The 26,496-nt window shown below is 56.7% G+C and overlaps 2 protein-coding genes across 9 annotated transcripts; both read left to right on the top strand.

The window, feature by feature from the left end:
• On the top strand, positions 1-24,740 carry PAX6 (paired box 6). Of its 8 annotated transcripts, none has more exons than XM_044752967.2 (14): positions 1-145; positions 6,270-6,454; positions 10,113-10,187; positions 10,550-10,610; positions 14,067-14,197; positions 14,961-15,002; positions 15,097-15,312; positions 15,863-16,028; positions 19,033-19,191; positions 19,666-19,748; positions 19,969-20,119; positions 20,203-20,318; positions 22,852-23,002; positions 23,652-24,740. In XM_044752967.2, exons 4-14 carry the CDS (start codon positions 10,601-10,603, stop codon positions 23,735-23,737), a joined length of 1,311 nt encoding a protein of 436 aa, XP_044608902.1. In that variant the 5' UTR covers positions 1-145; positions 6,270-6,454; positions 10,113-10,187; positions 10,550-10,600; the 3' UTR covers positions 23,738-24,740. The 8 variants fall into 8 exon arrangements, with proteins under 8 accessions (XP_044608902.1, XP_070347507.1, XP_070347505.1 ...); XM_070491404.1 differs by lacking the exon at positions 1-145 and adding an exon at positions 5,950-6,078; XM_044752971.2 differs by lacking the exon at positions 1-145 and adding an exon at positions 5,960-6,172 and having other exon boundaries at positions 15,097-15,111.
• LOC139041248 (collagen, type I, alpha 1b-like) lies at positions 735-7,821 on the top strand. The gene is made up of 7 exons (XM_070491529.1): positions 735-912; positions 2,616-2,779; positions 2,927-3,794; positions 4,154-4,536; positions 5,249-5,987; positions 6,490-7,224; positions 7,700-7,821. The coding sequence occupies exons 1-7, from the start codon at positions 735-737 to the stop codon at positions 7,819-7,821; spliced, it is 3,189 nt and encodes a 1,062-aa protein (XP_070347630.1).
• Positions 24,741-26,496: the final 1,756 nt, after the last annotated feature.

Here is a 26,496-nt window from a genome sequence, read left to right as displayed (position 1 = left end):
CTCTTTTCTTATCATTGACATTTAAACTCTGGGGCAGGTCCTCGCCAGAAAGCGGCTGTCAGATCTGCCACTTCCCCTGCCGAGCGGCGGCGAGAAGTGTGGGAACCGGCGCCGCCAGCTCACCTGCCTCCCCGCGGTGCTCCAGGTAACGTCGGCTCCGGCCCGCCCGCTACGGGGGCCCCAGCCCACGCCCGCCCCAAGGAGCCCGGGGCTCGGTTTTCGCTTTTAAAAAGAGGCAAACAAAGATGGAGGGCAGTTCCTGACGGCGGGAAGGATAGGGGAGGGGGGCGTCTTGTCTTTGCCGAGCGCGCTTTTCTGCAGAAGTAGCAAAATGTTTCAGTTCCCAGAGCGGACTTCCAGTTGGGTGCTGGGCTGGGGGGAGGGGGCGAGGCTGCTGTCCGCAGAAGCCGCTGGCGACCGTGAGAAATGCAGGAGGGGGGGGATGCAGTTTGCACCCAGAGCTCCCCCGAATCGCAGTTCAGACATTCACGCGTGGAGGAGTCCCCAGCCGCGCCCGCAGCGCACGGAACGCCCCGCCGCGGGTTGGGGGAAGTGCAGCCAAAGTTTCCCGCGGGTGCAATGTGTAGGTGGTCGGACCGAAAGGAAACCTTAGAGATGGGAGTTGGTTTCTCAGAAAGGAGCGGAGGACGAAAGAATGCTGCCAGCAGAGCTGGGCGGCGCGCGGAGCCCGGCGTGCGATCTGAGCCTCGCTCGGGAGGACCTAACAATTAGCGATGCTCGCTGAGCCAGAACGCGGGCTCGGGTTTCCGCGGGCGGGCGCTGCGCTCCCCGCCTCGGCGCGGGCTCGTGGGCCAGGGAAGCCGGCCGCCCAGGGCAGGGAGCAGCGCCTGGACACTCCTCCTGTCCGGGGAGGGACGAACCCAAAGTTAGACCAACTCGTGGTACCGCAGGGTGACAGTCCGGGGAGTCCAGACCCGAGCAGCAGAGACGCCTGGGTGGGCTAGGGGCAGGGCGCCAGGGAGACCTCCAGGTCAGGCCCCTCGTGCTCCGGGCGCCCCGCTCTAGACCTTCCGGAGGCACCTCGAGGTGCCTCAGGCACCTGTGCCAGGGGCTTGGGACCACCGCCGACTTCGCGCGGCGGCCGCCCCCTGCCTAGGGGAAGGAGAGAAGGGGCCACGGCCGCGCGTCTTACCTGGGCCTGGGTCCTCCCTCCGCGGGCTCCTTTCTCCGGAGCTGGGCCGCCAGCAGGTTGCCCGCTTCGCAGTGGGACGTGGACCTTCTCCTCCAGTCATAAATCAAACCCAGCCATCCTCGGGCCTCCTCCCTCATTAGAGATGTTTATTGGAGATTGTGTTTATTCGGCTGTCACGGCGAGAAGACGCGGTGACATAATTACCTCTGACCAGAGTCCTCGCCCCGCGCCCAGGGCGAGCCGGGACATCCTCTGTCGCCCCCTCGCTCCGCGCCCTTCGACAGCGCAGGGCGTGGGTGGCAGGCTTGTCCTTTTTCCTCAGACCCTCTCACGTAATTTGGATTATTGAGTGAGTTGCTATTCAAACCTCCCGGGGCCTGGGAGCTTATTTGTTTATTTGTATATTTATTTTGGAACTTGAGAGGAAAGCCGAGGGGAGCCCAGCTCCGCTCCAGGGCGGCGGGGACAGCGCAGCAGGCGGAAGGAAGCCCCTCGCCGGCCGGCCCTGGGGAGCTGGCCCGGAGGGAGGCATGGCGGTGTTGTTTTATTTTTCATTCTGAGGCCCCAGGCCCCGGGCGGAGGGTTCCTCGACGCTCCGGCGGACTTGGCCACCTCCTCCCCGCCTCTGGCCGTGGGCGGCCGCGTCGGTGCCCCCAGCTAGCCAGGTTTTTAAGTCACCATCTGTGACACCGAGTCAAGAAGTGATGAAAAGCGCCGAATTGTTCTCTAATTGAAAATACTTTTTTTTTTTTTTTTGGTGACCGTGCTGACCAATATCTGGGATCCCGGCTTTTGATCCCTCGCTGCCGCCTCTGTTCTCCAATCGCTAATAAAACTCGCATTGAGCCCCTTAGTGCCTTGATTAACAGGCAGATTAACTCTTACTGGGGTGGGGAACAGCTTGTCTCAATCAATGTCACTTTAAAAGCCAGTCAGGATACGCTTAGCCCGGTTCCCCGGCTGCCCAAGCGAGCCAGGCATGACATTTGCGCCCTCCCCCTTCCCCAGCCTCAAATCCCCAGCAAGGCCCCCAGTTCCTAGCGCGGGTGCCCTGCTTCGCTGCAGGACAAATTGCAAGACTGGGTCCCTGGCCTTTCAAACAGGCAACTGTTTAGAGCGGGGATCTCCAGGGAGAAGGGACTGAGGTGGCCTTGGTTTGCCTTTCGTTTGAAGCTGAACTCCTGTCTCTCGAGGACGGAGGTTACAGGGCAAAGAGAGATGGGGAACAGGGCCGGGTGACGAAATGGAAAACAAACTTTCCTGGGAACACTAATTGCAAAAATCGGAGAGTGCCACTGAGTGTAAGAGTGCTACACAGGAGTTTTGAACCCGGTGCCTCTCCGGACACCGGCATGGAGGGCCGGGACCAAAGGCTTGGGGAGGACCCGCGGGGCGCAGGGATCTCTTCGCTGGGAGACCTCGTTGGACTATGTTTTTTTTCAAAGTATTTTTCGGGGGAAAGGAGGACAGAAACAGAGACGCTTGCCGCCTAATGTGACTGGAAGAAGACGGAACCCAGAGAGCGCCCTGACACTTGCCAGCGAGCGTGGCCACAGCCCGGCGGCACCTCCCGGCCAGTCCCGGCTCCTCGGCCTCCCGGCGCTCCAGGCTCTGCCAGGCTGCCGGGTGAGCTGGAAAGGAGAGGGGGAAAGGCCCTGAGCGAGCGCAGAGTGCAGGAGGACCCTGAACTGGGCGGCGGGGCGGGCGCCTTTGCCTTTCTTGCTCGTGTGATGCGTTTCGCCAGCTCCCCTCCCAGCGAACCCACCTTCCCAGGGCCAGAAAAGAGAGAGCCATTTCAGGCTCTGCGAAGTGACGCAGGTGTCTGCGGAGACTTTCCTTCTTCAGAGGAAAGCTCGTCTCCACCCTTCCCAGCGCGCCGGCACCGCGCCTCTGCTCGGCGGTGGAAAGCGGCAGCTCAGAGGCGTCGCACACCGGGCGGGAGACTCTTGGTTCCGAAGCCGGAGACGAACGCACATCCCCCGAGAGCTGGGCGCGTCGTTCCCTCGCCAGAGGCTGCCTCCAGGCCAGAAACCCGGGGAGGGGCCCAGGCGAATGCCAGGGACCGCTGGCGGTGGGCTGCTGCCCATCTCACACTTACGCACCAATACCGGCCAGAGGCTGCGGGCACTCGGGCCAGCGGCGGTCCCCCAGCGTGACTCGCTCGGCACAGGCCTCCTCCCCTATCGGGTGGGAGGCCCCCGGCGGCGCCTGCGGGAACAGGCCGGAGAGATGGGGGCGGAGGAAGGCCTGGGGAGAGGCGGGCAAAGGCGAGACAGAAACGGAAGGCGCGATCCCCCCGCCTCGGAGGGCAGCAAGTGGGCCTCGATCGTGTTGGAAGCGCAATTAAAATGGCGACCTGCGAGTTGTCCGAGTTTTGTGCACACCTCCAGCCCTGGCGCCCTGCCCCCTCGGCCCAGCCCCCAGGCGGCCGAGTCGCCCCCAGAACAGACACTTGGCAGAGGGCGCGAGGTGCCCCACGAGGCAGAACGGCACCCCACGCTCCTCGAGAGCCGCCCAGAGAACAGAAAATCTCGCTCCCCACCCATCTCCTTAAACTTTGAAAACTCTGCCTCCCTCCCGGCTGGGCACCCCCCAAATATTGACACATTGGAAGCAGCCAAGTCCTTTTGGTTTCTTGTTGGTGCAGAGGGGTTTCCAAGAGTCCTTCCCCGAGCGCCCCCCCCCCCAGTGACGTCAGCGGCATTCACTCCCAGCTCCTTGCCTCTTATGATTTTTTGTTGTTAAAACTTTTCTGCACAGTGAGGTGGGGGCTGGGGGTGGGAGAAGGAGGCGATTCAAAGAGCCAGTGCCCTGGGGGGAAATAGCAACAAGATTAGGGCTGCTTCTTTCCGAGGCAAAGCTTAAGAAGGTGCTAATCCACTCGGTCGCTAATTGAGAGGTTGTAAAAATGATATTCGCCTCCAGTTCGGACGGGGTCTCTGGGCCTTCCCCCGCCTTGTTTATGGACTTGAGTTCGGGCTTCTCTAATGCTTGTTTGAGAACTGAAAAGGGAGAGAAAAAGAACGCAGACTGTCGCTGGTCTGGACCCGGGCCTGCTGCCGCCCTTCCCGGGCTGCTGTGAAAGTTCCGGTCCTGCGAAGTCTCGCCAGGGGGCCGCTGACCCGCGTACGGCGCCGCCTCCGCCTCTGGCCTGGGCGTCCTGGGCCGCGGGAAGGGCCGTGTGGGTAATCAGGTTGTGCTACCCCAACCCTGACCCTCTCGGGGAGCTCCGCCCCGGCCCCTTGGTGCGGCGTTGGTGGGTCGGGGCCTGGGTCGGGAGGGGAGGCCCACATCAGGCCCGGCAGCCTCCTCCTCGTGGGCCCAGCTCCCGAGCGCGGCTGTGCGCTTGTCAGCGGCGCATTCAGGGCGCTGAGACTTCACCGGTGAGCTCCAACTTCCAACACTTTTCCTAAGTCACTGGAGTCAAGAGTGCCTGGTGGTGGCCTCCTTTCAGCCTGGCTGCCTCAGCTCTTCCAGCCGCATTTCCCTTCGCCGAGTCCTGGAGCGTGTCCCCGGCCCAGATCTTTCCCTATCCTTGGGCCAAGGCCTGGCCTGCAAGCTCGGGGCTTCGCAGGACTGGGCAGCCCTCCCTCCCCCGTCACCTTAACTGCGGGCGCCGAGGGGCGCCTTTGGAGTGTACTGAGGTGTGTCCTAATCGTCGGGCATTCAACAAATGGACGCTGGTGTGTGGTCAGAAGAGAAAAGCCATTTACTTACTTTCCTCCCCGGTTTTCTGGCAACAGCTGAAGGGGAGCTGCCTCTGTGGACTGTGCAGACCCAGGAGAGGGACTCGTGGTGCGGAGACGCGCACCACACACAGATGACCTGTGGTACACACCGACATCGCGGCGAGGACACGCACGCACACACACACAATCGCTCCCAGCACTGGTCATCCATCTCCCCCACCCGGGCCTCCACCCCGCCCCCTTCTCCCCCTCGCGTCCCCTCCTCTCGCGCCCGGAGAAGCGGCCGCACTTAGTCAACAATGGCACGTGGGAGAAGTTGGTGAGTGTTTGGGGAGGACTCTCCAGGGCTTTTCACAAGAACCCTCTGTACACAAAGTAAGTGGCGTGTTTGCTCGGGCCTCTCCAGCCCCGGCTGTGCCTCCGCTCCGCTGCGCACCGCGGCTTCCGAAAGGAGAAAGAACAGAAGAAAGGCCGGGGGCGGGGGTGCGCGGGCCGGAGGCCCGGCGGGGAGGCCGTTCCCAGAGCGGCGGCTCCTCTCGGCCCGGGCTGCGCCGCGGCCTCCGCGAGGGGAGCTGCCCGGACCCTGCGCCGCGCGCGCGCCCCTTCCTCTTCTTCGCAGCGGCCCCGCGGCCAGGTGGGCCGGGGCGCGGCCACACGGTGCTCGGCGTCCGGGCCGGGGAACGGGGCAGGGGCGGGAGACGGGTCGGGGGCGGGGCGGGGCAGCGGGCACGCGGGCCCGAGTTGGCGAGAAAGGCGGCGCGGAGCTGCAGGAACTCGCCCCCGCGGTGAGCCGCGGTCCGGCGCCCAGCTCAGGGGGCGGGGGGCGCCACCCCAGCACAGCGGCCTTCTCTCGACCCTCGCGTTCGCGGCCCCACTGCGGGCCGTGCGGCCTCCCCGAGCGCTCGGAGCCCGGAGACGCTGGCGAGCGCCGCCCCAGAGCCGGGCGCGGGGGCCCAGCGCCGGGAGCCGAGCCGGGACCCACCGGCGGGGGAAACAAGTGTATTCATATTCAAACAAACGGACCAATTGCGCCGGGCGGGGAGGCGGCGCGTCCAATCGGCGGGCGCGAGGCCTCGGCGCTGCTTTGCATAAAGCAATATTTTGTGTGGGAGCGAGCGGGGCATTTGCATGTTGCGGAGTGATTAGTGGGTTTGAAAAGCGGACCGCGGCTCGGCCTCATTTCCCGCTCTGGTTCAGGCGCAGGAGGAAGTGTTTTGCTGGAGGATGATGACAGAGGTCAGGCTCCGCTAATGGGCCAGTGAGGAGCGGTGGAGGCGAGGCCGGGCCGGCACACACATTAGCACACTTGAGCCATCACCAATCAGCATAGGTGTGCTGGCTGCAGCCACTTCCCTCACCCACACTCTTTCTCGCTCACTCTCGGGCGCTGACAGCCCATTTTATTGTCAATCTCTGTCTCCTTCCAGGGATCTGAGCATCGCTCGCACACACTAAACCAGCAGCGTCCGCGGAGAAAACTCTCGCCAGCAACTCCTCCAAAGCACCGTCCTTTCCAACACTGGTGGGCTTTCAGCAGCAACAGCCACCAGAAGAGCCCCAACCGAACCAAACTCTTGACAGGAGCTCTGCCGAGGGAGGATGCCTCGTAAAGGTGAGTCCACCCCTTTCTTCTCGCTCCATTCCCAGGGCACTCTCCAGGCAGTTCTCCCCTCCCCCTCCTCCTCGCTCTCGCCGGCCCCCTCCCCCTCCTACGCCGGAGAAGTTTCCACGCGGGAGCCCAAACTTTCTGCCTCCAGCGGGAGCCCGTGTCCGGGGGCGGCGGGCGCGGGACGCGGGGCGCCGGGAGGGCGGCTGCACCGCGCCGGCGCCACGCGGCTGAGCTCCAGGAGCAGCGGGCTCATCGCAGCGGCCGCCCCGGCCCCGCCGCCAGATGCCCCGGCCGCGGACGAGGACGCAGAGGCTGCGCGGTGCACAGGCCTGGACGGCCGCAGAACCCGGCGGCGGCTTTGTCCAGCCGGGGGCCAGCGGGCGCCGTGAGCGGGCGCCGAGGGAGCACGAGGAGCCGGCCCCCGCGCGCCCGCGCCCGGCTTTGTGCGGCGCTCGGCTCGGCGCCGGCGAGACCCGGCACTGGGGCGCCCAGGGCGCGCCCGCCGCCAGCCCGAGCAGAGCCGGCGCGGGGCGGCCGCCGCCGAGGCCGGGAGCAGGAGCGCGCGAGCAGGGAGGCAGCCGCGGGCCGCCGGCTGCGCCCCCAGGAGCCGGGCCGAGCGGAGGACTGTCAGCTTCCCCGGGCCCCCGGCTCTCCGCCCTACTCGAGCGCGGAGCTCGCGACCTGGGAACTCTCTGCTCCCCGGCTCCCCGATACTCGCCCTCGCCCTGCGAAAGCGGGGTCTCCCTGGGCCCTCCAGTCCCAGCGCTCGGTGGGTATTTTCCCTTGCCTTCTCTGATGAAGCTGCACCCGGTGTTGCCGTTTCTACACGTTTCGAGGTGGAACGGTGGATTTCATTTTTTAAAAAAAATCCAAATCCCTTGATTTTTTTGTGAGGCCTTAAAAGAAAATCAATATGAAAGCATGGGCTTTCTCCTTCGTCCGGGCACATCCTCTCCCAGCTAATTAGTCGGAGTAATTGGAGAGCTTTTCGTTCGAAGACCCCGGGAGGAAAAGTGTCTTTTCAAAGTTCATGAAGTTGTTGCCTCTTCCCTTGCGCAGGTTTCTCAGGCTCCCGGCACCATAATAGCCCTGAATTTTAGCAAGTGTAATTGGGGGGAAATGGAGTCGAATTTCAAGTGGAAATGCTTTCTTTTTCGAGTGCAAAAACCTGGCCCTCCAGTCACGAGTGATTTCTAGAAACTTTAAAAACAAAGTGAACGTGGGTTCTTTTTCCCTCTTACTCTGCAGAGCCCCCTAAGCGATTCGGACGTTTAACTCGAACTTGGGTGGGTTTGAGGAGGGGCGGGAGCGGAAAATGTAATGCACAGCGAGGAGCTCGAAGGCCTAGCGAGCTTGCGGAGCAGCGGTAGTCGCGGCGCGGACAGTGCGTTTTGATGGCCGGTGACCTTTGCGGGCGTCTGAGGCAGTGCGATTACTTGTTATCTTATTTAGCCCGGGAGAGTAAAACTGTGTCATCTTAATCGCTAATTACTCTTTGGCTGGGGGCCGGGAGGGCCGAAAATGAGCTCTCCCCCTCACCTCAGCTAAGGAGTCGGGGGATGGATTCTGAGAGCTAAGTAATTAAAACCACGGCGTTTGAAAGCTGAGGTTGTGCCGGGGTGCGGGATTCAGTGGCCCAGTGGCCTAGTGCACCAAGGCCCGGCGCCTCCGCGGTTTCTGGAGACGCCTCGGTCCCGGCGCAGTCCTCCACCCGGCTCGGGCCGTAGGAAGCCCGGGCCGAGCTGGGGGGCTCTGGCTTCGGCTGGGGGTCCGGCCTCTCGGCGCAGGCCTGCTTCCGGTGTCGGCGTGCACGCTTCCCGGGCTGCTTCTGCACTGAGCGTTAAGGATTACTTAAGTAATTAGGTAGCTGCTTAGCCGCGAGGCGGGTGGGAGTGGAGCAGAACCGGAACTTGAAATGCTTCCACCTTCCCAGCTGCTTCGAAAATTATTCCGCTAGGCCCCTCCAGAATCAGCGAGTGAGTTTTTTAAAACGGCTCGAGAGCGGGCGGCCCGGCGGGGGCCTTCAGTGGTGGCTGAGAACAGTGTGGTTGGCCGAGAACAGAGCGGCAAGTCTCTCCCCTTCCAGGGAGCTCCTCTCCATGCCCGGCTGCCGCCGCTCCCAAGTTTCAGAGTCCCACTTGGGGCACATTCTGCGCGGAGCTGGGGTTTCTGCCTGTCCCGGGCATGACTGTGGCCGCGGGGACTCGGACACAGGAGGGAGGCCTTGGGAGCCAACCCACGAGGGTTGGCCTGCGCCGCCTCCTCTCCAGCATGTACCAGGCCGCAGTCAGAAGCTGGGAAAAAGTCCTCCTCTTAAGTTCATTTTTATGGATTTAGCCGGCCTCCCAGCTAGTTAATAAATTAGACCACGAATGGCCTTGAAGAGAATAAAATGTGTTTCTTGGAATTCTTTGCTTGCAGGCAGGCAAAATTAATAATATTGCAATACGTAAAACAGGGACAAGAATGAATATTTTAGGTTTTTAAATAACAAGGAGAAATGATGCTGTGACTATTTAATTATTTTACCTCTTTTTGTTTTTTCTTTTTGCAAACCTCCTGAATGGGTCTTTATTGTAACTCTCTCTCCCCAATTGAGCTCCCTGCGGTGCCGTTGTATCTTTTTACAGCCCCTAACAACTCACACCAGTAACACAATTACCTCCAGATATTTATAACAAGAAATTACTTTTCTATCCCCCCAGAACCACCTTCTTAGGGCACGGCAGGGAGGGGGTGGTGGAGGGTGAAGCTTGAGGGACCCGCACTGGGTTAGGACTTACAAAGCTAGACGTGTCCCTCCGTTCCCTTTGTGAGTTGGTGGGTTGTTGGTACGTGTGCTGGGAAGCTGTGTTGCTGGTTGGGGAGACTCTTTGCTCTTTGGGTTTGGGAGAGCTAGAGAACAGAAGCCATTGTTCGCTGCCTGTAGGCTTTGTCGACCACGCTCACCCCCTCCTGTTCATACTTTTTAAAGCAGTGAGGCGAGGTAGACAGCGTGTGTCACAGTACAGTAAAAGGGGGAGATCTAAACACCACAAGAGAAGTTAATCACAATAAGTGAGGTTTGGGGGGAAAAAGTTGGGCTTGCCACTTTCAAAGTCCCAGAAAGGCTGGGAGCTGGGTGGAGTGGGGGCCTGACTGGAAAGCTTTGAGGGGCGAGAGTGGAGGATAAAGAGGTAAGCAGAGAGTTGGGTTCTGGGGGCCAGGGGGCAACTGGATGGTGTAATTCCTTGAGGAAGGAGTATGGCTCTGCAGCCCTCTCAGCCGGCCCTGCCTGCACCCTCAGGTCCCGTGAAGTTCTGGACCCCCTCCCCTCCCCTCTGAACTTCAGGTATTAGTCCTCGGCCTCCAATCCTCACCCCACTGTTTCTCCCATCCTCCCCTTTTCCTGGTTTCTGATATTTTTGCAAAATGGGACCCCAACTTGTCAGATTCTCCAATTCTCCCCAAGCCAGGCCAGAGCAGCCACTTCCAAGAGGTGGGGACTTCTGCAGGAGAGGCTGTGGGAAATAAGGGTGTAACTCTGGGATTGGGGGTTTCGTGGCAGTTTGAGCCCTAGTTGCATATTTTTTTTTCCTCCTGAGAGTGTGGCTCATAGAGCTGGTGGGCTTGTGCTTTTTAGCCACAGTTTGACTGACCTTTCTCTCCTGTTTTGTCTTAGGCGGAAGACTTCACTAGGGCGCGCAGATGTGTGAGACCTTTTCTTCTAAGAGTGGACAGACATCCCAGATTTCAGGCAAGTTCTGTGGTGGCTGCTTTGGGCTCCAAAACTCGCAAGAATCAGAAGGCTGCCTCATTGTTGTTCACATGGAAGAAAAAATTCAAAATCGAGACATCATGTCTCCTGATTAAAGGGTTAACTACTAAGAGATTTGGGGGAACGAGGTTGTGTGTATTGGAGGCTTTTATTTGTAGCCCAGAGGGTAGCCTTTGCATGCTCTGGAGAGCTGGATGACCCTCAGATCGCCCCAAGCGACTGAGTGGATCATTATTTCCTAAAGAAGGGGCCTTCTCCTGTCCTGGCTCCAGGCCATCCTCTGTCGGGAGAGAGGCCTACCTGGCGAGGGCCCGGACTGACGCCTCTATTCTCGCTAACAGAGCCCCAGTTTCGAGCCCCGTGGGATCCCGCGGCCCCCAGCCAGCGCCAGCATGCAGAACAGTAAGTGCCTCTGGTCTTTCTCGGACTGTGGGCTGGGGCGCGCTGAGGTCAGGTCAGGGAGGGCGCAGAGATTTGCGGCGTCCGCGCTGGCCAGGCCGCCCGCGAGGGAAGGGGCCCGGGGACCTGAGGCGGCTGCGCCCCCTCCGCGCCTTGCAACCCGAGAGGGGAGGGCGTTTGCTCGGCTGTTCTTGCTCTTGGAAGAACAGGGGCTGGGCCCTTCAGAGCAGCCGGCTTGAGTTTGCGGAGCTGAAGTAGAGAAACCCCATCCCCCCAAATCCTGTAACTCACACCCCCTCCCCGCCCCTGCCCGGGCTCTGACCCCAGAGAGAGAGGGGCTGGGCTGAGCAGGGCGGGGCGAGGCTTCTCCTGGCTGCTCGAGGAGAAGGAGGCCCCTTTGGGCTCAGCCAGGACTGAACGACTCCACCGTCGCGGGGGGCTGGGGGGGCTCCCCTCCCCAGTTACTCTCAGGGCACCTCCTCCCCTCCCCACCCCAGCCAGGGGCCCAGAAGGCGAGGGGAGCGGGCGCCCAGGCCCGCCGTGGGGTGGAGGTGGTAAACTCGCTCCGTGGGGCTGGTACAGTGTTCTCAGCGCTGGGAAGAGAGTGGGGGTCAAGCGGAGGAGTTGAGGAAGCCCTGCCCTGGTGGCTGCAACTGTGTGGGTCCGCTCGTTCTGCCCCGCAGTGCTTTGATTCCTGGGCTCTCGGGGCTCCCGTCCTCCCTCTGCCCAGGCCCCTTGGGCCCCAGCTCGCCTTCCTGCTCAGTCCGTGGGGGCTGGTATGTGGCAGGGCGAGCCTGGGGGCCTGGAGGCCCGAGAGACTAGGCTCGGGTTGAGGTGCGGAGCCTGGACGCGGTTTAAGGGCTGAGCTGTAGCCGGAGTGCTGCCAGAAGGCCTGAGTCTTCTAGCAACCTCCCTTTGCCGAAACGCAGACAAGGAGAGGCCCTGGCCCCGGATCCATCTGTCCTGGAAGCGCTAGCAGCCCCCTGGTGCTTCCGAGGCTGGTGGGCGCGATGCGCAGGAGAGGGGGCAAAGGCGGCGCGCTTTAAGGCGGGTTAGTTGTGCAGAACCTGCCAGGCCCCGGGGCTTGGCCCGGGCGGCACCCTCCTTGGCGAGGCGAAGGCCCTGCCCACCCCTCCTGGCTGCCGGCTTCTCCCCTGCGGCTCGGGCTCCCCAGCCGCAGGCTCTCGCGGGCCGGCCGGGCGCAGCGCGGAGCGTTTGCCGCTGCGGCCTGGCCGGCGGGCCCCGAGGGGCGCGGGGTCGCGAGCCGGCCTGCGGGGCTTTGTGCCGCTCGCTCCCGGGTGTGCGCGAGGCGCAGAGCATCCAAATTGACACCATATGTTTTCCTATTAGATGCTTCGCGGTCGAATTCTAGGCGCATAATCATCGCCACTGGGCGAGAGCGCCAGCCGTCCCTGGGGAAGGGACACAATGATTGAGGCTTAACCTCTGAAGGGGCGCTTAGAGCCGCGCGTCCTCGCTGCCATTTCGATGCTGGCGACGCGGCCTGGCCCGCGTCTCGGGAGCCCCGCCGCGGTGGTGCGCAGGGGCGCGCCGTCTCTGCAGGAGGAGGCGGCAAGGCCAGGGCTAGGCGGCCGCGCAGGCCTGGGCGTTCTCGGCCTGGAATTGCCCAGGCCGGGCGTGAAGTTTGGGACCCTGTGTCGGCCGCGCCGGTACGGCCTTCTCTTTCCGGGAAGGCTCCCTCTGCCAGAGGCGGCTCCGGGGCTGGAGCGCTGACAGGTCCTGCGAGGCCACGGCGGGCAGCGAGGGGACGGGAGGCGCCGCAGGAAGCGCGGAGCAGGCCTCGTTCTGCTGGAGGAGCGCTGTCTCCGCGATGTCCCCGCTCGCGCTGGCCCGGCCAGAGCCCAGATCCCCCAACGCCTGTCACTTCTCATCGAGTTGAGGCTCCGGCCCCCCTCAGTGAGGGCCCCCTCCGCCCCAAGCCTCGGGCTACCCTGAAAACGCGGCTCCCCTGGAAGGGGAGGCGAGCGCAGTTCAATCTCGTCTGAGTGATCTACAAATAAGGACGGAAAGGGTCGTTTTATCACGGTCCCGTTTGTCGTGACGATGCAATTTCCCGGAGCGGAGCACTGTCACAAAGTGACAAGGCTGCCACAAGCGCCCCGACTGATCTTTTCAATTAGCCTTCCATGCATGATCCGGAGCGACTTCCGCCTATTTCCAGAAATTAAGCTCAAACTTGACGTGCAGCTAGTTTTATTTTAAAGACAAATGTCAGAGAGGCTCATCATATTTTCCCCCCTCTTCTATATTTGGAGCTTATTTATTGCTAAGAAGCTCAGGCTCCTGGAGTCAATTTATCAGAGGCTCCAAGGAGAGGAGAGGAGAGGAGAGGCGAGCAGGGAGCCACGTCTTCTCCTGGAAGGGCCGCTCTCTAGAGTCGGGGCTGCAGGTTGGAGATTTTTAAGGAAGTGGAAATTGGCAATTGGTTTTATTTGTGCCCGTGGTTTCTGGGGAGGGGGCTACAGAGGGGTACTACCTCCCTCTCCCTGTTTCCTTAGATTAGACAATGGGCTGAGGTTGTGAGATAAGATGAAGGAGGGATGGGAGACACTGTGTTGTGCTGTTTTCCTTTTCTTTTCGCTTTTTGATTTTTGCTGCTATCTGTCCTTGGCTGTGGGGAGGGCTGAGTTTAGCAGCGGAAGTGAAGCCAGCGGTCGTGGGTGCAGACAGACTCCCCAGCTCGGCCGCACTGCGGCTGCCCGACTACTTGGTGGTTGGAGCTCTGACCCTCACCCTGCAGTGGAGGCGCTGAAACCAGGTTGGGGGTTCACTAGCCACAGATTTGCTGTTCTGGTTCTTCTCTACTCCTTTCTCTTCTCTTCTCCTATCTTGTTCTAAACCCCAATGTTCGTCCGGTGCCTTCGCCAGAGTGTGGAGTGTGACAGCAAACGTGGCTGGACTGTAGCGTCCAAGGGAGCATGGAAGGGCTGTAGAGCTTGCTATCACAGTTCCGACAATGCAGAGACCTTGGAGATTCAGTATGGGTTCTGGAGAACCCATGATTTGCGGTGACACTCAGAGGGGATCTTTGGGAGGATTTTTTTGACTCGAGTATTCGCACCTTGTGGGTTCAGAGGCTGGCTGGGGTGTCTATGCAGAGGGGCAGTGGACTGGGGCACTGCTGGGGTGATGGCGGTAGTGAGGTGTGTGAGTTCTCGCTCCTTGGCGTGTCTGTCTGTTTGGTGCTTCTGCAGCCCGGTGGGCAGGAGCACGGCTGTGTGGGGCTGGGCTGCCTGGTGCCCTGCCTGGCTGTGTGGTCCTGTGGTCATTTGTGATCGATAGCAGGGACCTGATTGCCGAGGTTGGCACCGCACCGGTTGGCAGGGAGCTGAGGATGCATTGTGGTTGTCTTCTCTCCTCCTCCTCCTCCTCTTCTCTCTACTCTCCTTCCTCTTCTCTCCACTCTGCTCTGCTCTGCTCTCCTCTCCCTTTCCTCAGGTCACAGCGGAGTGAATCAGCTCGGTGGTGTCTTTGTCAACGGGCGACCACTGCCGGACTCCACCCGGCAGAAGATCGTAGAGCTAGCGCACAGCGGGGCCCGGCCGTGCGACATTTCCCGAATTCTGCAGGTGATCCTCCCGGCGCCGCCCCTGCCGCCCCCGCGGCCCTCCACTCTCAACGCCCTCTTCTCCTTTCTTACTGTAAACGCTGCCGATTGTGGACCCCACCCCAGTCCCCACCCCCGCCTTCCCGCTTTCCGGCTCCTCCACCATCCTTCCCTATCTCTTTCAGCCTGGGTCAGTCTCCTAAGATAACTCATCCGCTTAAGAAAAAAAATTGTGGGTGATTTTTTTAAGAAAGCAAACATCTTTCTCTTTTCATTTGGTAAAAACATTCGTTGTAACAGTTTATGAACTATATAATAAAATGAGTTATATAAACTGGCATAATTTCATTCCCCTCCCCCATCCCATGCTTACCTCAGGTTTTGAGAGATTTGGTTTCTTCATATTCATGAAGAATATATATTGATTTAAAAAGACAAATATTATTTAACTCCCTCCCTAATGCACATTACTCAATTGGGCATATTTTTAAAGGAAAAATAAGTAAAACTTCAGTTTATTTTTCCCCTTTGCTCATTAAAACATAACACCATTTTAAGCAAGGTCAGCACAAAAAAAATTAATCTGACTTCGTTTTGATGCATCTTCAGGCAGTGTTTAAGAAAACAGTTTTTTTTTTAAAAAAACTTTTAAATTAGTTTTTTTAGTTCAAGCTGTTTCAAAGTATCATCATATTTGTAGTTTTTAGGGCTACAAATGTAATTTTAAGAAAAAAGCTCTCTACAGTAAGTTCTCGTACCATTGAAGGTATATTTTTGTGTTATAGACCCATGCAGATGCAAAAGTCCAAGTGCTGGACAATCAAAACGTAAGCTTGTCATTGTTTAATGCATACTTAAACAATTTTATTTTTGTCTTGAAATTATTAATAATGTGGTTTTCTGTCCACTTCCCCTATGCAGGTGTCCAACGGATGTGTGAGTAAAATTCTGGGCAGGTATTACGAGACTGGCTCCATCAGACCCAGGGCAATCGGTGGTAGTAAACCGAGAGTAGCGACTCCAGAAGTTGTAAGCAAAATAGCCCAGTATAAGCGGGAGTGCCCGTCCATCTTTGCTTGGGAAATCCGAGACAGATTACTGTCCGAGGGGGTCTGTACCAACGATAACATACCGAGTGTAAGTGCCCCGCGCGCTCGCCCCCCCTGCCGTCTCCTCCTCCCCGTGGGGCCCCTCTCCTCCTGCTCCGCGCGTCTCCTCTGTGCCTGGGGTGTCCAGACCACCTTGACCTTTCTATGACCTTCCGCAAAATGGGAGTCAAGTGTGGGGAGCGGTCCGGCTCATTTGCATGCTGCCACGCAGAGGGCGGAGGCCCGGGGGAGGCGCGGGAAGCGAGCAGGGAGATGCAAACGGAAGCAGCTTCCAGCCGCCTGCGGGCCGGCCGTCCACGCCCACCCCGTGCGAACGCGCGCTCTCACCCCAGCGCCGTGTCCTGGGGGCCGGCTTAACAAGGGGCGCCCCGCGAGTCAGGCCCCGAGCCCAGCCCGCGCCCTCCCAGCCCGGGAGGCGGCCGCCGCCTGCCCGCGCTGTCCCCGCGGACTCGCCCTCTGCCCCGGGACGGCTGGGGGCTCTGCGCGGGTCGCGGGGGCGCAGGGCCGAGGCGGGACTCGAGGCAGGGCACCGCGTGCCGGGAGCCGCCGCCATTTATGGCCTCCGGTCCGCTCCGCAGGTGTCCTCCATCAACCGAGTTCTCCGCAACCTGGCTAGCGAAAAGCAACAGATGGGCGCGGACGGCATGTACGACAAACTGAGGATGCTCAACGGGCAGGCCGGCAGCTGGGGCGCGCGCCCGGGCTGGTACCCGGGGACGGCGGTGCCGGGGCAGCCCGCGCCAGGTAAAGAGCGCGCGGCGCCGGGGCGGGGAGAGCGAGCGCGGGGGCAGCGGGCGCGGGCGAGGCCGGGCCGGCGGCGCCGCGGCGCGGACCCGCACAAAGGACGCGGCTGTCACTCGCGGAATCCGCTCCGGGAACAATCCCGGCGGCGTAATTGCTCATTAGAGAGCGTTTTGTTTCTCATTAAGGCGACATGAATGAGCGTCTCGCTGGCGGAGACAGCTGCAGGAGCGCTCCACCGGAGACCGGACACGGCGCGGCCCCGCCGCCAATTAGGCGCGTAGCGCGACGGCCGACGGGGACCGACCCGCCCCGCGGCCCGGCCGGCGGAGGGAGGCCCCGCGCCCCGGCGCGCCCCCGGCGGGACGCCCGTCCTCCGCCTTCCTCCCGGCGCGCCCCGCGCCCCCGGCCGCGCCTTCCCGCCAAGGCCCGCGCGCACGCGCCGCCGCCCCAGCGCCCTCCGCGCCCGGCCCGCCCTCGCGCCGCCGTCGAGGCCGCGCCCGGCCGCGTGGGGACGCGCGTGCGGGAATGTGGGGACGCGTGAGCGGATGTGTGGGTGAATGTAAGCGTGAGTGAGAACGCGCGTGAGGGAATGTGTGAGGGAATGTGAGAGAATGTGATTGTGAGTGAATGTGCGTGCGAACGTGCGCTTGAGAATGTGAGGGAATGTGTGAGGCCGTGGGGCTGAGAACGTGTGTGAATGCGCGTGTGGCACTGTGAGGACGAGAAAGTGCGTGAGCGTGTGCGTGCGAGGACGCGTGTGCGTGCGCGCGCGCGCGCGGAGGCCGGCGTCGGGGGCACCTGGGCGTCCGAGGGGCCGGCTGCGCTGAGCCGGGGCGAATGTTCCAGAAGGGAGCGCGGCTCCTGGACGGCGCCGGCGTGTCTTCCGGAAGCGGCCGCGAGGCCTTCCTGGGCCGGCAGGGCCGCTTCCGGGGGAGCGCGGGCCCGGAGCGCGGGCGGCCGTCGAGGCTGGACCCGGAGAGCTGCCCCCGCCCGAGCCGCCCCCTGCCCTTTCCCTCGTCCCCTTGTCCCCCCCCCCCCCCCCCGTCCCCCATTTCCTCTGCTCCGTCCTCCCTGTTCCCTTCCCGCCTGTTCCCCCGTTCCTCTATCCCCCTCCCCCATCCCCATGTCCCCCGTGTTCACCATCCCCTTTTCCCATCCCTCGTATACTCCCTCCCCGTCCCCTGTTTCCTATCTCCTCTGTACTCCCTCTTCTCTGTCCCCCAGTGTCTCTCATCTTCTGTGACCCCGTGTCCCCATCCCCTGTGTCTCCCGTGTCCCCCCGTTCCCCTCTCCCTTGTCCCCTTCCCCTTTGTGTCCCCATCTCCTCTGTCCCTCGTGTCCCCCGTGCCCCTCTCCACCGTGTCTCCCCTCTCGTCTGTCCCCCATCCCTTCTGTTCCTCGTTCCCTGTCCCCCCCCCCGTGTCCTCCATTCCCTCTGTCCCCCTGTGTCCCCCGTGTCCCCATCCCCTCTGTCCCCCCCGTGTTCCCCATCTCCCCATTCCCTCTGTGCCCCCATGTCCCCCATCTCCCCGTGTGGTCATCCCCTCTGTCCCCTCGTGTCCCCATCCCCTCTGTCCCCCAGTGTCGCCCCCCGCGCCCCCGCCCGGCCGCCCGCGGACAGTGATTGATGACGGCCGGGCGGGGTGGGCGCTGCCCCGCGGCCCGCGGCCGGCCGGGCACAATGCGCGCCGCACGCCCCCGGAGCATCCCTTTGTCGCCCGCCGCATTGTGGCCGGGCCCTCCGCCCGCCCGAGTTTGCCGACGCGCCGGCCGCGGTTTAATGGTTTCCCTTACGGCCGCTTTGTGCGGCTGAAAGGCGCCGCGCCATTCAAGCGCGGGTGGCCCCTCGGGGCCGCGCCGGGGCCCATATGGCGGCAGGGCCGGCCGCCCGCGCCGCCCCGTCCAGCACCGTCCCGGCGCTTTGAAGGCGCGGCCATTGTCCGCCGTGACAGACGCGCCCGGGGCGGGGCCCCTGCGGCCCGACCGGCCCGGCCAGGCGAGGCCCGGGCGGACGGACCGACGGACGGACGGAGCCGGCGGCCCACTCCCCCTGTCCTCGAGCAGCGAGGGAAACAATGCAACTTCCCCTGGTTAGTGATGGAAATCACGTTAAAAGTGGTGGAAATGCCCTAATTAAAAATGTACCGCTTAAATGATATGCCAAGGCTTCAGCTGCAGCCTCGCGTATTTAGCTAGTTAGTGAACTCGCTACTATTTCTTTTTTAAAATTACACGTTAAAAATTTAAAAGAAATCTTACTTTTCTCTGGTGCAACACATTACAAAGAATGGACAGTCCTTTTATCTAAATATAAAATTCCATTTTCAGCAATTATAGCCTGTTCTTGGTGATGATATAATTACAGCTGTGCTCGTAATAGGTGTCAAGGCAAAGCACACTCATACAATAGTTGAATAAAACTGCAGAACAATGCAAGCACTTCTAAATTCACAACCTTTAAAATGAAATTGACTGTGCAGAATTCAAATAAAAACTAGATAAATATTTTTTTTAAAGATTACAAGCTTGGTTTGGTTTCTTAATAGCATTTTCTACAAACCTATCAACATCTAATTGATTAGATAGGAATTACTGATTATAGATCAGCTGAGATCTTGAACATCAATCTTCTGTTTTCCCAACATGGCCATAGGTAAATAAATTCCACAGGGAGAGGGAACTGGGCGAGGCCCTGGGCAGTCAAGGAGAGTTATGAGAGATCCTGCTAATTGGAAATTCAGTGCTGTTTCGTCATTCAAAGAAATGCCACTTTGTGTCTGTATTGTACAGTCTCATCTTGATAAAAACAGAAAGAAAGAAAGTGGTAGTCAGGTACCGTGTCCCTAACGCCTTTTGTTAGAAGAAGCCCACGCTCAGTTACCTTGGGGATGCTTTGGTGAGACGGTCAGAATATGCTGCCTTGCGGTTTTTGGCTACACAGACCCCTTCTGGAGGCTCCGAGTGATTCCGAATTTCTCTTACCGTCCTCTCCTTTCTGTTCCAGATGGCTGCCAGCAACAGGAAGGAGGGGGAGAAAACACCAACTCCATCAGTTCCAACGGAGAGGATTCCGATGAGGCCCAAATGCGACTCCAGCTGAAGCGGAAGCTGCAGAGAAATAGAACATCCTTCACCCAAGAGCAGATCGAGGCCCTGGAGAAAGGTGACGGAGGTTTTCAAGTAGAGACACAGGAAGTCAAAGTAATGCCGCATCTTCAGTACAGAGAGCGAAATTCAGCAGGCCCCTTCGCAGAGACGGCTGAAAACCTTCCTTTTTTCCTTCTGTCTTTTTTTTTTTCTCCTGGGCATCTTTTTAGTGTGTGTGTTTTCTTTCTTCTTTTCATGTACCAGTAATTCAAAGACTAAAAGTCTGACTTCTCATAAAGAAAAGAGTAATGATCTGCCTAATTCAGGCCACAGAAGCGTCCTTGAATGGATGTAATTCCAAAGGAAATTTAACTTGGTTCTGGTGGGATAGTTCTTCCTAGTACAGTGAGTGCTAAGGGCAGCGGCATTTTAAAGGGAATTGGTTGGAGGTGATGGAAGTGGGGAGGCGGGAACCAGCTTGATCCAGGGCTTGGTTGCCACATTTCATGTAGTTCTGGCACAACACAGAAAACTCAACTTACTCTTTCAGAGTTTGAGAGAACCCATTATCCAGATGTGTTTGCCCGAGAAAGACTAGCGGCCAAAATAGATCTACCAGAAGCAAGAATACAGGTACCCGGGGACTGTGTGGTCTGCTTCTTTGTGATTCAGACCATCTGCCTTTTCCAGGGACAGTGATGCTTCTAAGGAATGCCATTTGTTTATAGAAATAGTAACAGGTTCAGTCTGCTGAATACTTTTTGTGGGGAGGAGGGGCTGGTGGAAGAGCCAGGCAGGGGTGGGGTTGAGCTAGAAGTAGGCACAGGGCTAACCTGTTCCATCTGACTTCCAGGTGTGGTTTTCTAATCGAAGGGCCAAATGGAGAAGAGAAGAGAAACTGAGGAATCAGAGGAGACAGGCCAGCAACACACCTAGTCATATCCCCATCAGCAGTAGTTTCAGCACCAGTGTCTACCAGCCAATCCCACAACCCACCACGCCTGGTAATTTGAATATTCATACTACTAACCTGTATGTCTAAACCTGTGTGCCCTCGCCTCTGACTCTCGCGTCCCTCTCCTCGCAGTTTCGTCCTTCACCTCTGGCTCCATGTTGGGCCGAACAGACACAGCCCTCACAAACTCCTACAGCGCTCTGCCGCCCATGCCCAGCTTCACCATGGCGAATAACCTGCCTATGCAAGTAAGTGGGGCCAGTGCCGCTCGCCTAGCGGATGGAGGGGCCCTGAGACCTCGCTGCTGTGCATGCACCCCTGGGGGCCTTGCTCACAGCAGTGGTCGGCTTGACGAGTCATGTCTGGGATGAAAACAGTCAATCCAGTCTTTTAGTTGGTTGGTTGGTTGATTCATGCCCATAAAAAAATGAAAACCTGATGTTTGGTCAAGTCGGTGTGCCTTGTGCTCAAAGAGGATGTCAGCTCAATGATGTGGGTGGAACTGAGGCATGTTTCGGGTGCCAGTGAAACTTGTACCAGAAAATGGCAGAGATGTGGGCACGTGATTAGATAGTAAGGGGTTAGTATCTATGAAATTTGGGTTATATTCATGTTAGATCACATTAATGAATATGTGATCTGCGTATGCATTTTGGACAACATTTAGGGTGTATGTGATAAACTAGTGAGGAAGAAAAAAGGGTCAGAAATTGGATTCATGTTTGCATAGTGGGATATAATTAACGTAGAGGGAAAGCTAGTTTTCTTTCTACGTTTTATGATAAAAAAAGGAATAGAAGGCATCTGCGAGAAATGTGTGTGTCTTCGCTGTGACTTACATGGTGAGTCGGGCGCTCCTCCTCCTACCTGGAAAGCTGGGTGCTGTTCACTTGGTATGACAACTGGCCCACCTCTCAGTCCCCCCAGATGTGCTGGGCCCCGTCCCAGGTTCACTCTTTACGATGGCGGTCGTATCAGGCAGGCAGGATGCGCCAGACCTTCGAGTGCATGGATTCTCGGTGGGAAGGAGATGGGTGCGCCTTTTGCAGGGACTGCCCCAGGAGTCCTGTTTGTGCAGCACTTAGCGATGTCGATGGTGTGAGGTGGGCCAGCGCAACCCCGGCTGGGAGCAGTTCTGGGGCTACCCAGATTGCTTATTCTCCACTGAACATCTTTTGCTGGATTTCTGATCCAAATAATAGCAAAATACATGTTTCATAGTCTTCAGACTAATACAGGAGCAGCTAGATAAGCAACTTCAGAGGGATTATTCACGTTTATTTTTACTGCATCTGGATATTACTGGCCATAGTGCAATTAATGTAAATTAAAGGATTAACAGTGCATTAGTTGGTGTTGCTACAGCTGCCTTGGAATTTTCCAGAAGTCAGGTTGCCTAGAGGAAGTAATGCTGGGAATTAGAAACGATGGAAGCTGAAATTCTGGTATGGCCCTCAAGGCCTGCTTGCCTCCTTGAACCAGGCATTAGCAGTCATCCTTGGACGTTAGTAAGGCCACCACGAGTCCTGTTCATTTTGTCAATTGCAGCAACATCTAGGTTTCTGTGAGGATAACAAAATGTGTGAATGGGAGGATGATGACAAACCATTAACTAGATGCTGCTTTTCTGTTTGGGTTGTTTCCACATATAGACGGGTGTGGGTCAGCTTATTTCAAATACTGACTTTTAAAAATTACACAACTTATATGATTCAAAAAAACATACATTTATAAAGCACAAAGAAAATAAAAATTATCAGTGATTCGACTGTTCAGAGAAAATCACTCTTTGAATTTTGGGGTGCGTAGGGGGCTGGGCTGGTCTGTCTGTCCATCAGTTCATCCTGTTGACCACAATCTTCAACCATTTTACAGAGGGCGAGTGTCTTCCTCTGAGCCTTCCCTCCTGTGTCGCCCTCTCTGAGGATGTGGGTCTTGGAAGGTTAAGCATTTCTGCAGCTTGCAGAGCAGAGCAGTACTGTCATCTCCTTTGTTCCTGACTTTCTTCTTCTGTTCGTCCCAAACTTGCTGTCCTGGCTTAGCCCATGAGCACTCATGAGGGCTTTTGTTGCAGCTCTGCGTATTTCTTACTTAGTGGGGAGAAAGTTTGCCTCCTCAATACCACCACTGCAAGCACTTAGAGGGGAGCAACACAATTTATGGATAAAACCCAGTCTGGGTTTTTGGGTCTGTAAGGAAGTTGCAGCTGATTCTCAGGAGGGGCTGGGCAGTTAGTCACACTTCTGACCACTTGAGCCTGAGGTCGTTGCTGACCTGCCTCTTCAGAGGATCTTTCACCCCATGAGTCCAGCCATGAGTGGCCCCCTGGTCCCTAAACCGAACTTTGCAGAGAGCTGCTCCCACTGTGCTCTGCCCCAGAGCTTGGATGTGGGGTGTGGGGGCCAAACAGACTGGATCTGCAGGAGCAGCGGTGTGTTTTAATGGAAGTCCTCGCACTATAGGCTTTCTAAGGATGCCAGCAGAGGTCTAAGACAAAAGTGGACAAAAATCCTGTTAACTTTATGAATAGTGCCAACCATCCAGCTGGACAGCTGTCTTTAGGGCACTTTAGAAGTTTGGTGCGAGGCGTCTTTACTCTGGCTTGGCCAGTGGATGAGCTGGTGGGAGGTGTCATCTTAGGGTCACCACATGGAATTCCAGCACTTTCCACAAAGGCGTCTTTAATGGTCAGACCTATGGGCAGAGCTCCTGGGGAGGGGGGAGCGGGGGTGTGGCTGTGATGTGCTTCTCAGTAACCACAGGCTGCCTTTCTCCTCTCAGCCCCCGGTCCCCAGCCAGACGTCCTCCTACTCCTGCATGCTGCCCACCAGCCCTTCGGTGAATGGGCGGAGTTACGATGCCTACACACCCCCGCACATGCAGACACACATGAACAGTCAGACCATGGGCACCTCGGGCACCACTTCCACAGGTGAGAGGCGGCCTTCGCAGCTCCTTTGGCCAGGTGATCTCCCTCCATTCACAGCTTACCTGAAAAGAAGCTCCTGGCCTTGGGGGATGGTGTGTTCAACTCTGTGTTGCTGGCTTCTCTGGGGAAAACTGGTCGAAAAGGGAAATTCAGTCAAGCTAGTTAGTAACTTGACACCATAGAGACGAAAAGCAAAGTTGTTTTTCCTGAATGTGGCCACAGAAGTTGTCTGTGAGGACAAGGCCTGACACTGTTTTCTGGGGAGGTACTGTTAGCAAAGCTGGACGGCGAGGCCCGAGCTGTGGGTGCTCTTGGAAGACTGCGCGCCCTCCTGGCTCCTCCGTGCCGCCCACTCAGCTGGAGAACCACCAGCCCGGTGTTCTAGATCATTTCATTGCTAAACGTACAAACAATGAGAGGGTTTCTTCTTTTCTTTTGGGTGGGGGACTTGGGAGTCAATAGGAATGTGTAAGAACATTATCTGGTTTCTAAAGGTGCTACTTTTGTTTGTAACACTTGAAGTATTTTTTTTAAAAGCACAGTTAAAATGTTAGAAAGCATTAGAGGTTTTTTCCTTAACCTGTAAATTCATACTCCATGCCTGTCTCTTGAAGGGAATATCTACATGGCTATTTCTTTCATCCACTTCTAGGACTCATTTCCCCTGGTGTGTCAGTTCCAGTTCAAGTTCCTGGAAGTGAACCTGATATGTCTCAATATTGGCCAAGATTACAGTAAAAAAAAAAAAAGAGAGAGAGAGAGAGAAAGGATCTATCATGTTAATTCGGTCAGTGACTATGTGGACGCAAAGCTGGGCGTTCAGGAAGGAGAAAAAGTGGCTGGCTGGAAGCACTTCAGTTCTGTCCTGTGTTGTACCACCGGGGAGCGGACTTGGATCAAGGACCTTTGTATACAGAAGGCACGATATCAGTTGGAACAAATCTTCATTTTGGTATCCAAACTTTTATTCATTTTGGTGTATTATTTGTAAATGGGCATTTGTATGTTATAATGAAAAAAAGAACAACGTAGATTGGATGGATGTTTGATCTGTGTTGGTCATGAAGTTATTAAAAAAAAAGGAAACCATGACCAACAAGCTTTGCCATGAATTTAAGAGTTTTATCAAGATATATCGAATACTTCTACCCATCTGTTCATAGTTTATGGACTGATGTTCCAAGTTTGTATCATTCCTTTGCATATAATTAAACCTGGAACAACATGCACTAGATTTATGTAAGAAATATCTGTTGGTTTTCCAAAGGTTGTTAACAGATGAAGTTTATGTGCAAAAAAGGGTAACATATAAATTCAAGGAAGAAAAAAGTTGATAGCTAAAAGGTAGAGTGTGTCTTCGATATAATCCAATTGTTTTATGTCAAATGTAAGTATTTGTCTTCCCTAGAAATCCTCAGAATGATTTCTATAATAAAGTTAATTTCATTTATATTTGACGAGAATACTCTATAGATGTTTTATACACACTTTCATGCAATCAGCGTTTCTTTTTGGTCAGCAGAAGTTAATTGTTCTTAGATATAGTTGTATTACTGTTCACAGTCCAATCATTTTGTGCATCTAGAATTCATTCCTAATCAATTAAAAGTGCTTGCAAGAGTTTTAAACTTAAGTGTTTTGCAGTTGTTCACAACTACATATCAAAGTTAACCATTGTTGATTGTAAAACCATGCCAAAGCCTTTGTATTTCCTTTATTATACTGTTTTCTTTTTAACCTTATAGTGTGCTGTTACCAATTTTGTTTCCATGTTAGATTAACACATTCTAAACCAATGGTTATTTTCATACATGCTCTATTTTAAATCCTGATGAGCCTTAAAGATACAATTCTTATGGTTTCATAAATCAAAAATGTGTTTGTTAGAAAAAAATCCCACTTAAAATGCTGTGTGTAGATCTATACCCATTTATATCCTCTACGTACATACAAGATGGTAACATTTCCCAGTTAGCCGTTTAAGTCAAAAGCTCAAAGTCTAGAAATAATTTAAAAATGCAACAAGCTATTAAGGAGGAATTGTCTTTGGAACTAGGATTGGCATTTTCAATGGGGGAAGATTTCCATTGTCAGCCTGTTTCAACAATGATTTCCCTGAAGTATATTCAAAAGTAGATTTCTTATAGAGACCCTCAGAGAGCTGTCGCCCTTCCCGAATGGGCCTCCGCCCTGCTCTCTCTCCCTCCCCTTTGCACAAGAGGCATCACTCCGACTGGAGCACTCCAGCTGTCCCCATTGGAATCTCGCCTTCTCCGCGCCGTGGACGCGCCGTGGACGGGTTGAGGGTGGAGGTTGCATGTCAAGGAATAATGAGCACAGACACGTCAACAGACAACAACGCAGACTGTGACCGGCCGGTGGGAGTTAAAGGCCGTCAGTCATTGGTGGCTTAAGCCAAACATTCCCAAATCTGTGGAGCCGGCCCATTGTTGGTCAGTTGTTGTTTGCCGTGAAGCACGGATCTGATCATGTTTGAAGTGCAGGCACGCAGGGCAGGAGTGCTTGAGCCCAAGCAAAGGAGAGGAAAATATAAGCCTTTGTTGGGTGGAAAAGGCCTGTCTGAGACTTTTGTCTGTCTGTTCTGTGCAACATATAAGTCAGTGTGGCTAAGTTTTCCTGTGCAAACTTCAGTCAAAGCCTGGGGCTCTGGCAGCCTAGATTACACGTCTGCAAGGACAGAAATCTCTGGGGACGAGGCACACTGCCACTCGACTGGACTCTGCTCTTTTGTTTGTTTTATTTTTAATTCCCAAAGGTAAATGATCAGAAATGTAGAAATTAATTGGAGACTTTAAGAGAGAACCTTCTAGTTCAACACCCACTGTTTTCTAGGTAAGGAATTACTTGTGAACAGATCACTGAGATTCGTCTCTCTGGCATGCTGTGTATTAGTAATTTCACTCCTCCAGAGTTGCTGCACCTTTAGAGACACCATTCTAGGTTGACTGCAGTTTTTTACGTGTGCACGTTGTTTTACTCAGTGTCAGCCTGCACGGCACGCTCGCACACTTCTGCAGTGGATTGCACACACATGCACTGCTGGTACGGTAGCCCATGCAGGTATTTCCACCTCCTGAAATTTTTGCAGCCTCCATTCCCCGAGGGAACATGTGCCCAGAGAACTGTCAGAGAACGGCTCTGTGTGGCGTGTGCTGCAGCTGCTGCTGGCTGGCTTCTTCCCTGCAAGAAGGGACAGTTTGCAGCTGACTATAACTTGGGCCGGGGTCAGGCAGGCGGCCCCAGGCCACGGCTCTGTTGTGTAGAGCACAGACTTTGGAGAAGCTGGTGTGGCACTTTGGGTGCAGGAGCTGGGGAGGGGAGAGGGCAGCGTTGTGGGAGCGGAGGGCCTGCATGCATGCGCTTGGGCACGTACACGTGTCCTCTGAGGGTCAAGCTGGCGGGGCGCAGTGGCCTAGCCTGGGTTAGTCTGGAGAAGCGGGTGCTCGGCTGCAGAAGCCCCCTGGCCCAGCAGGACA

Source organism: Equus asinus, chromosome 20 (genome assembly GCF_041296235.1).
Source record: "Equus asinus isolate D_3611 breed Donkey chromosome 20, EquAss-T2T_v2, whole genome shotgun sequence".
NCBI lineage: Eukaryota > Metazoa > Chordata > Mammalia > Perissodactyla > Equidae > Equus > Equus asinus.
Note: the sequence above shows the minus strand (reverse complement) of the source record. Positions and strands in the feature narration are given on the sequence as shown.

What these genes read in the sequence shown, in the direction of transcription:
- PAX6 (XM_044752967.2), top strand. An exon ending in ACATTTCCCGAATTCTGCAG is followed by an intron (nt 14,198 to 14,960) that starts GTGATCCTCCCG and finishes TTTGTGTTATAG; the next exon opens with ACCCATGCAGATGCAAAAGT. An exon ending in GCCGGGGCAGCCCGCGCCAG is followed by an intron (nt 16,029 to 19,032) that starts GTAAAGAGCGCG and finishes TTTCTGTTCCAG; the next exon opens with ATGGCTGCCAGCAACAGGAA.
- LOC139041248 (XM_070491529.1), top strand. Translation starts at nt 735, where the DNA reads ATGCTCGCTGAGCCAGAACGCGGGCTCGGGTTTCCGCGGGCGGGCGCT. An exon ending in AGGCTCTGCCAGGCTGCCGG is followed by an intron (nt 2,780 to 2,926) that starts GTGAGCTGGAAA and finishes CCACCTTCCCAG; the next exon opens with GGCCAGAAAAGAGAGAGCCA. An exon ending in TGCATGTTGCGGAGTGATTA is followed by an intron (nt 5,988 to 6,489) that starts GTGGGTTTGAAA and finishes CTCCATTCCCAG; the next exon opens with GGCACTCTCCAGGCAGTTCT.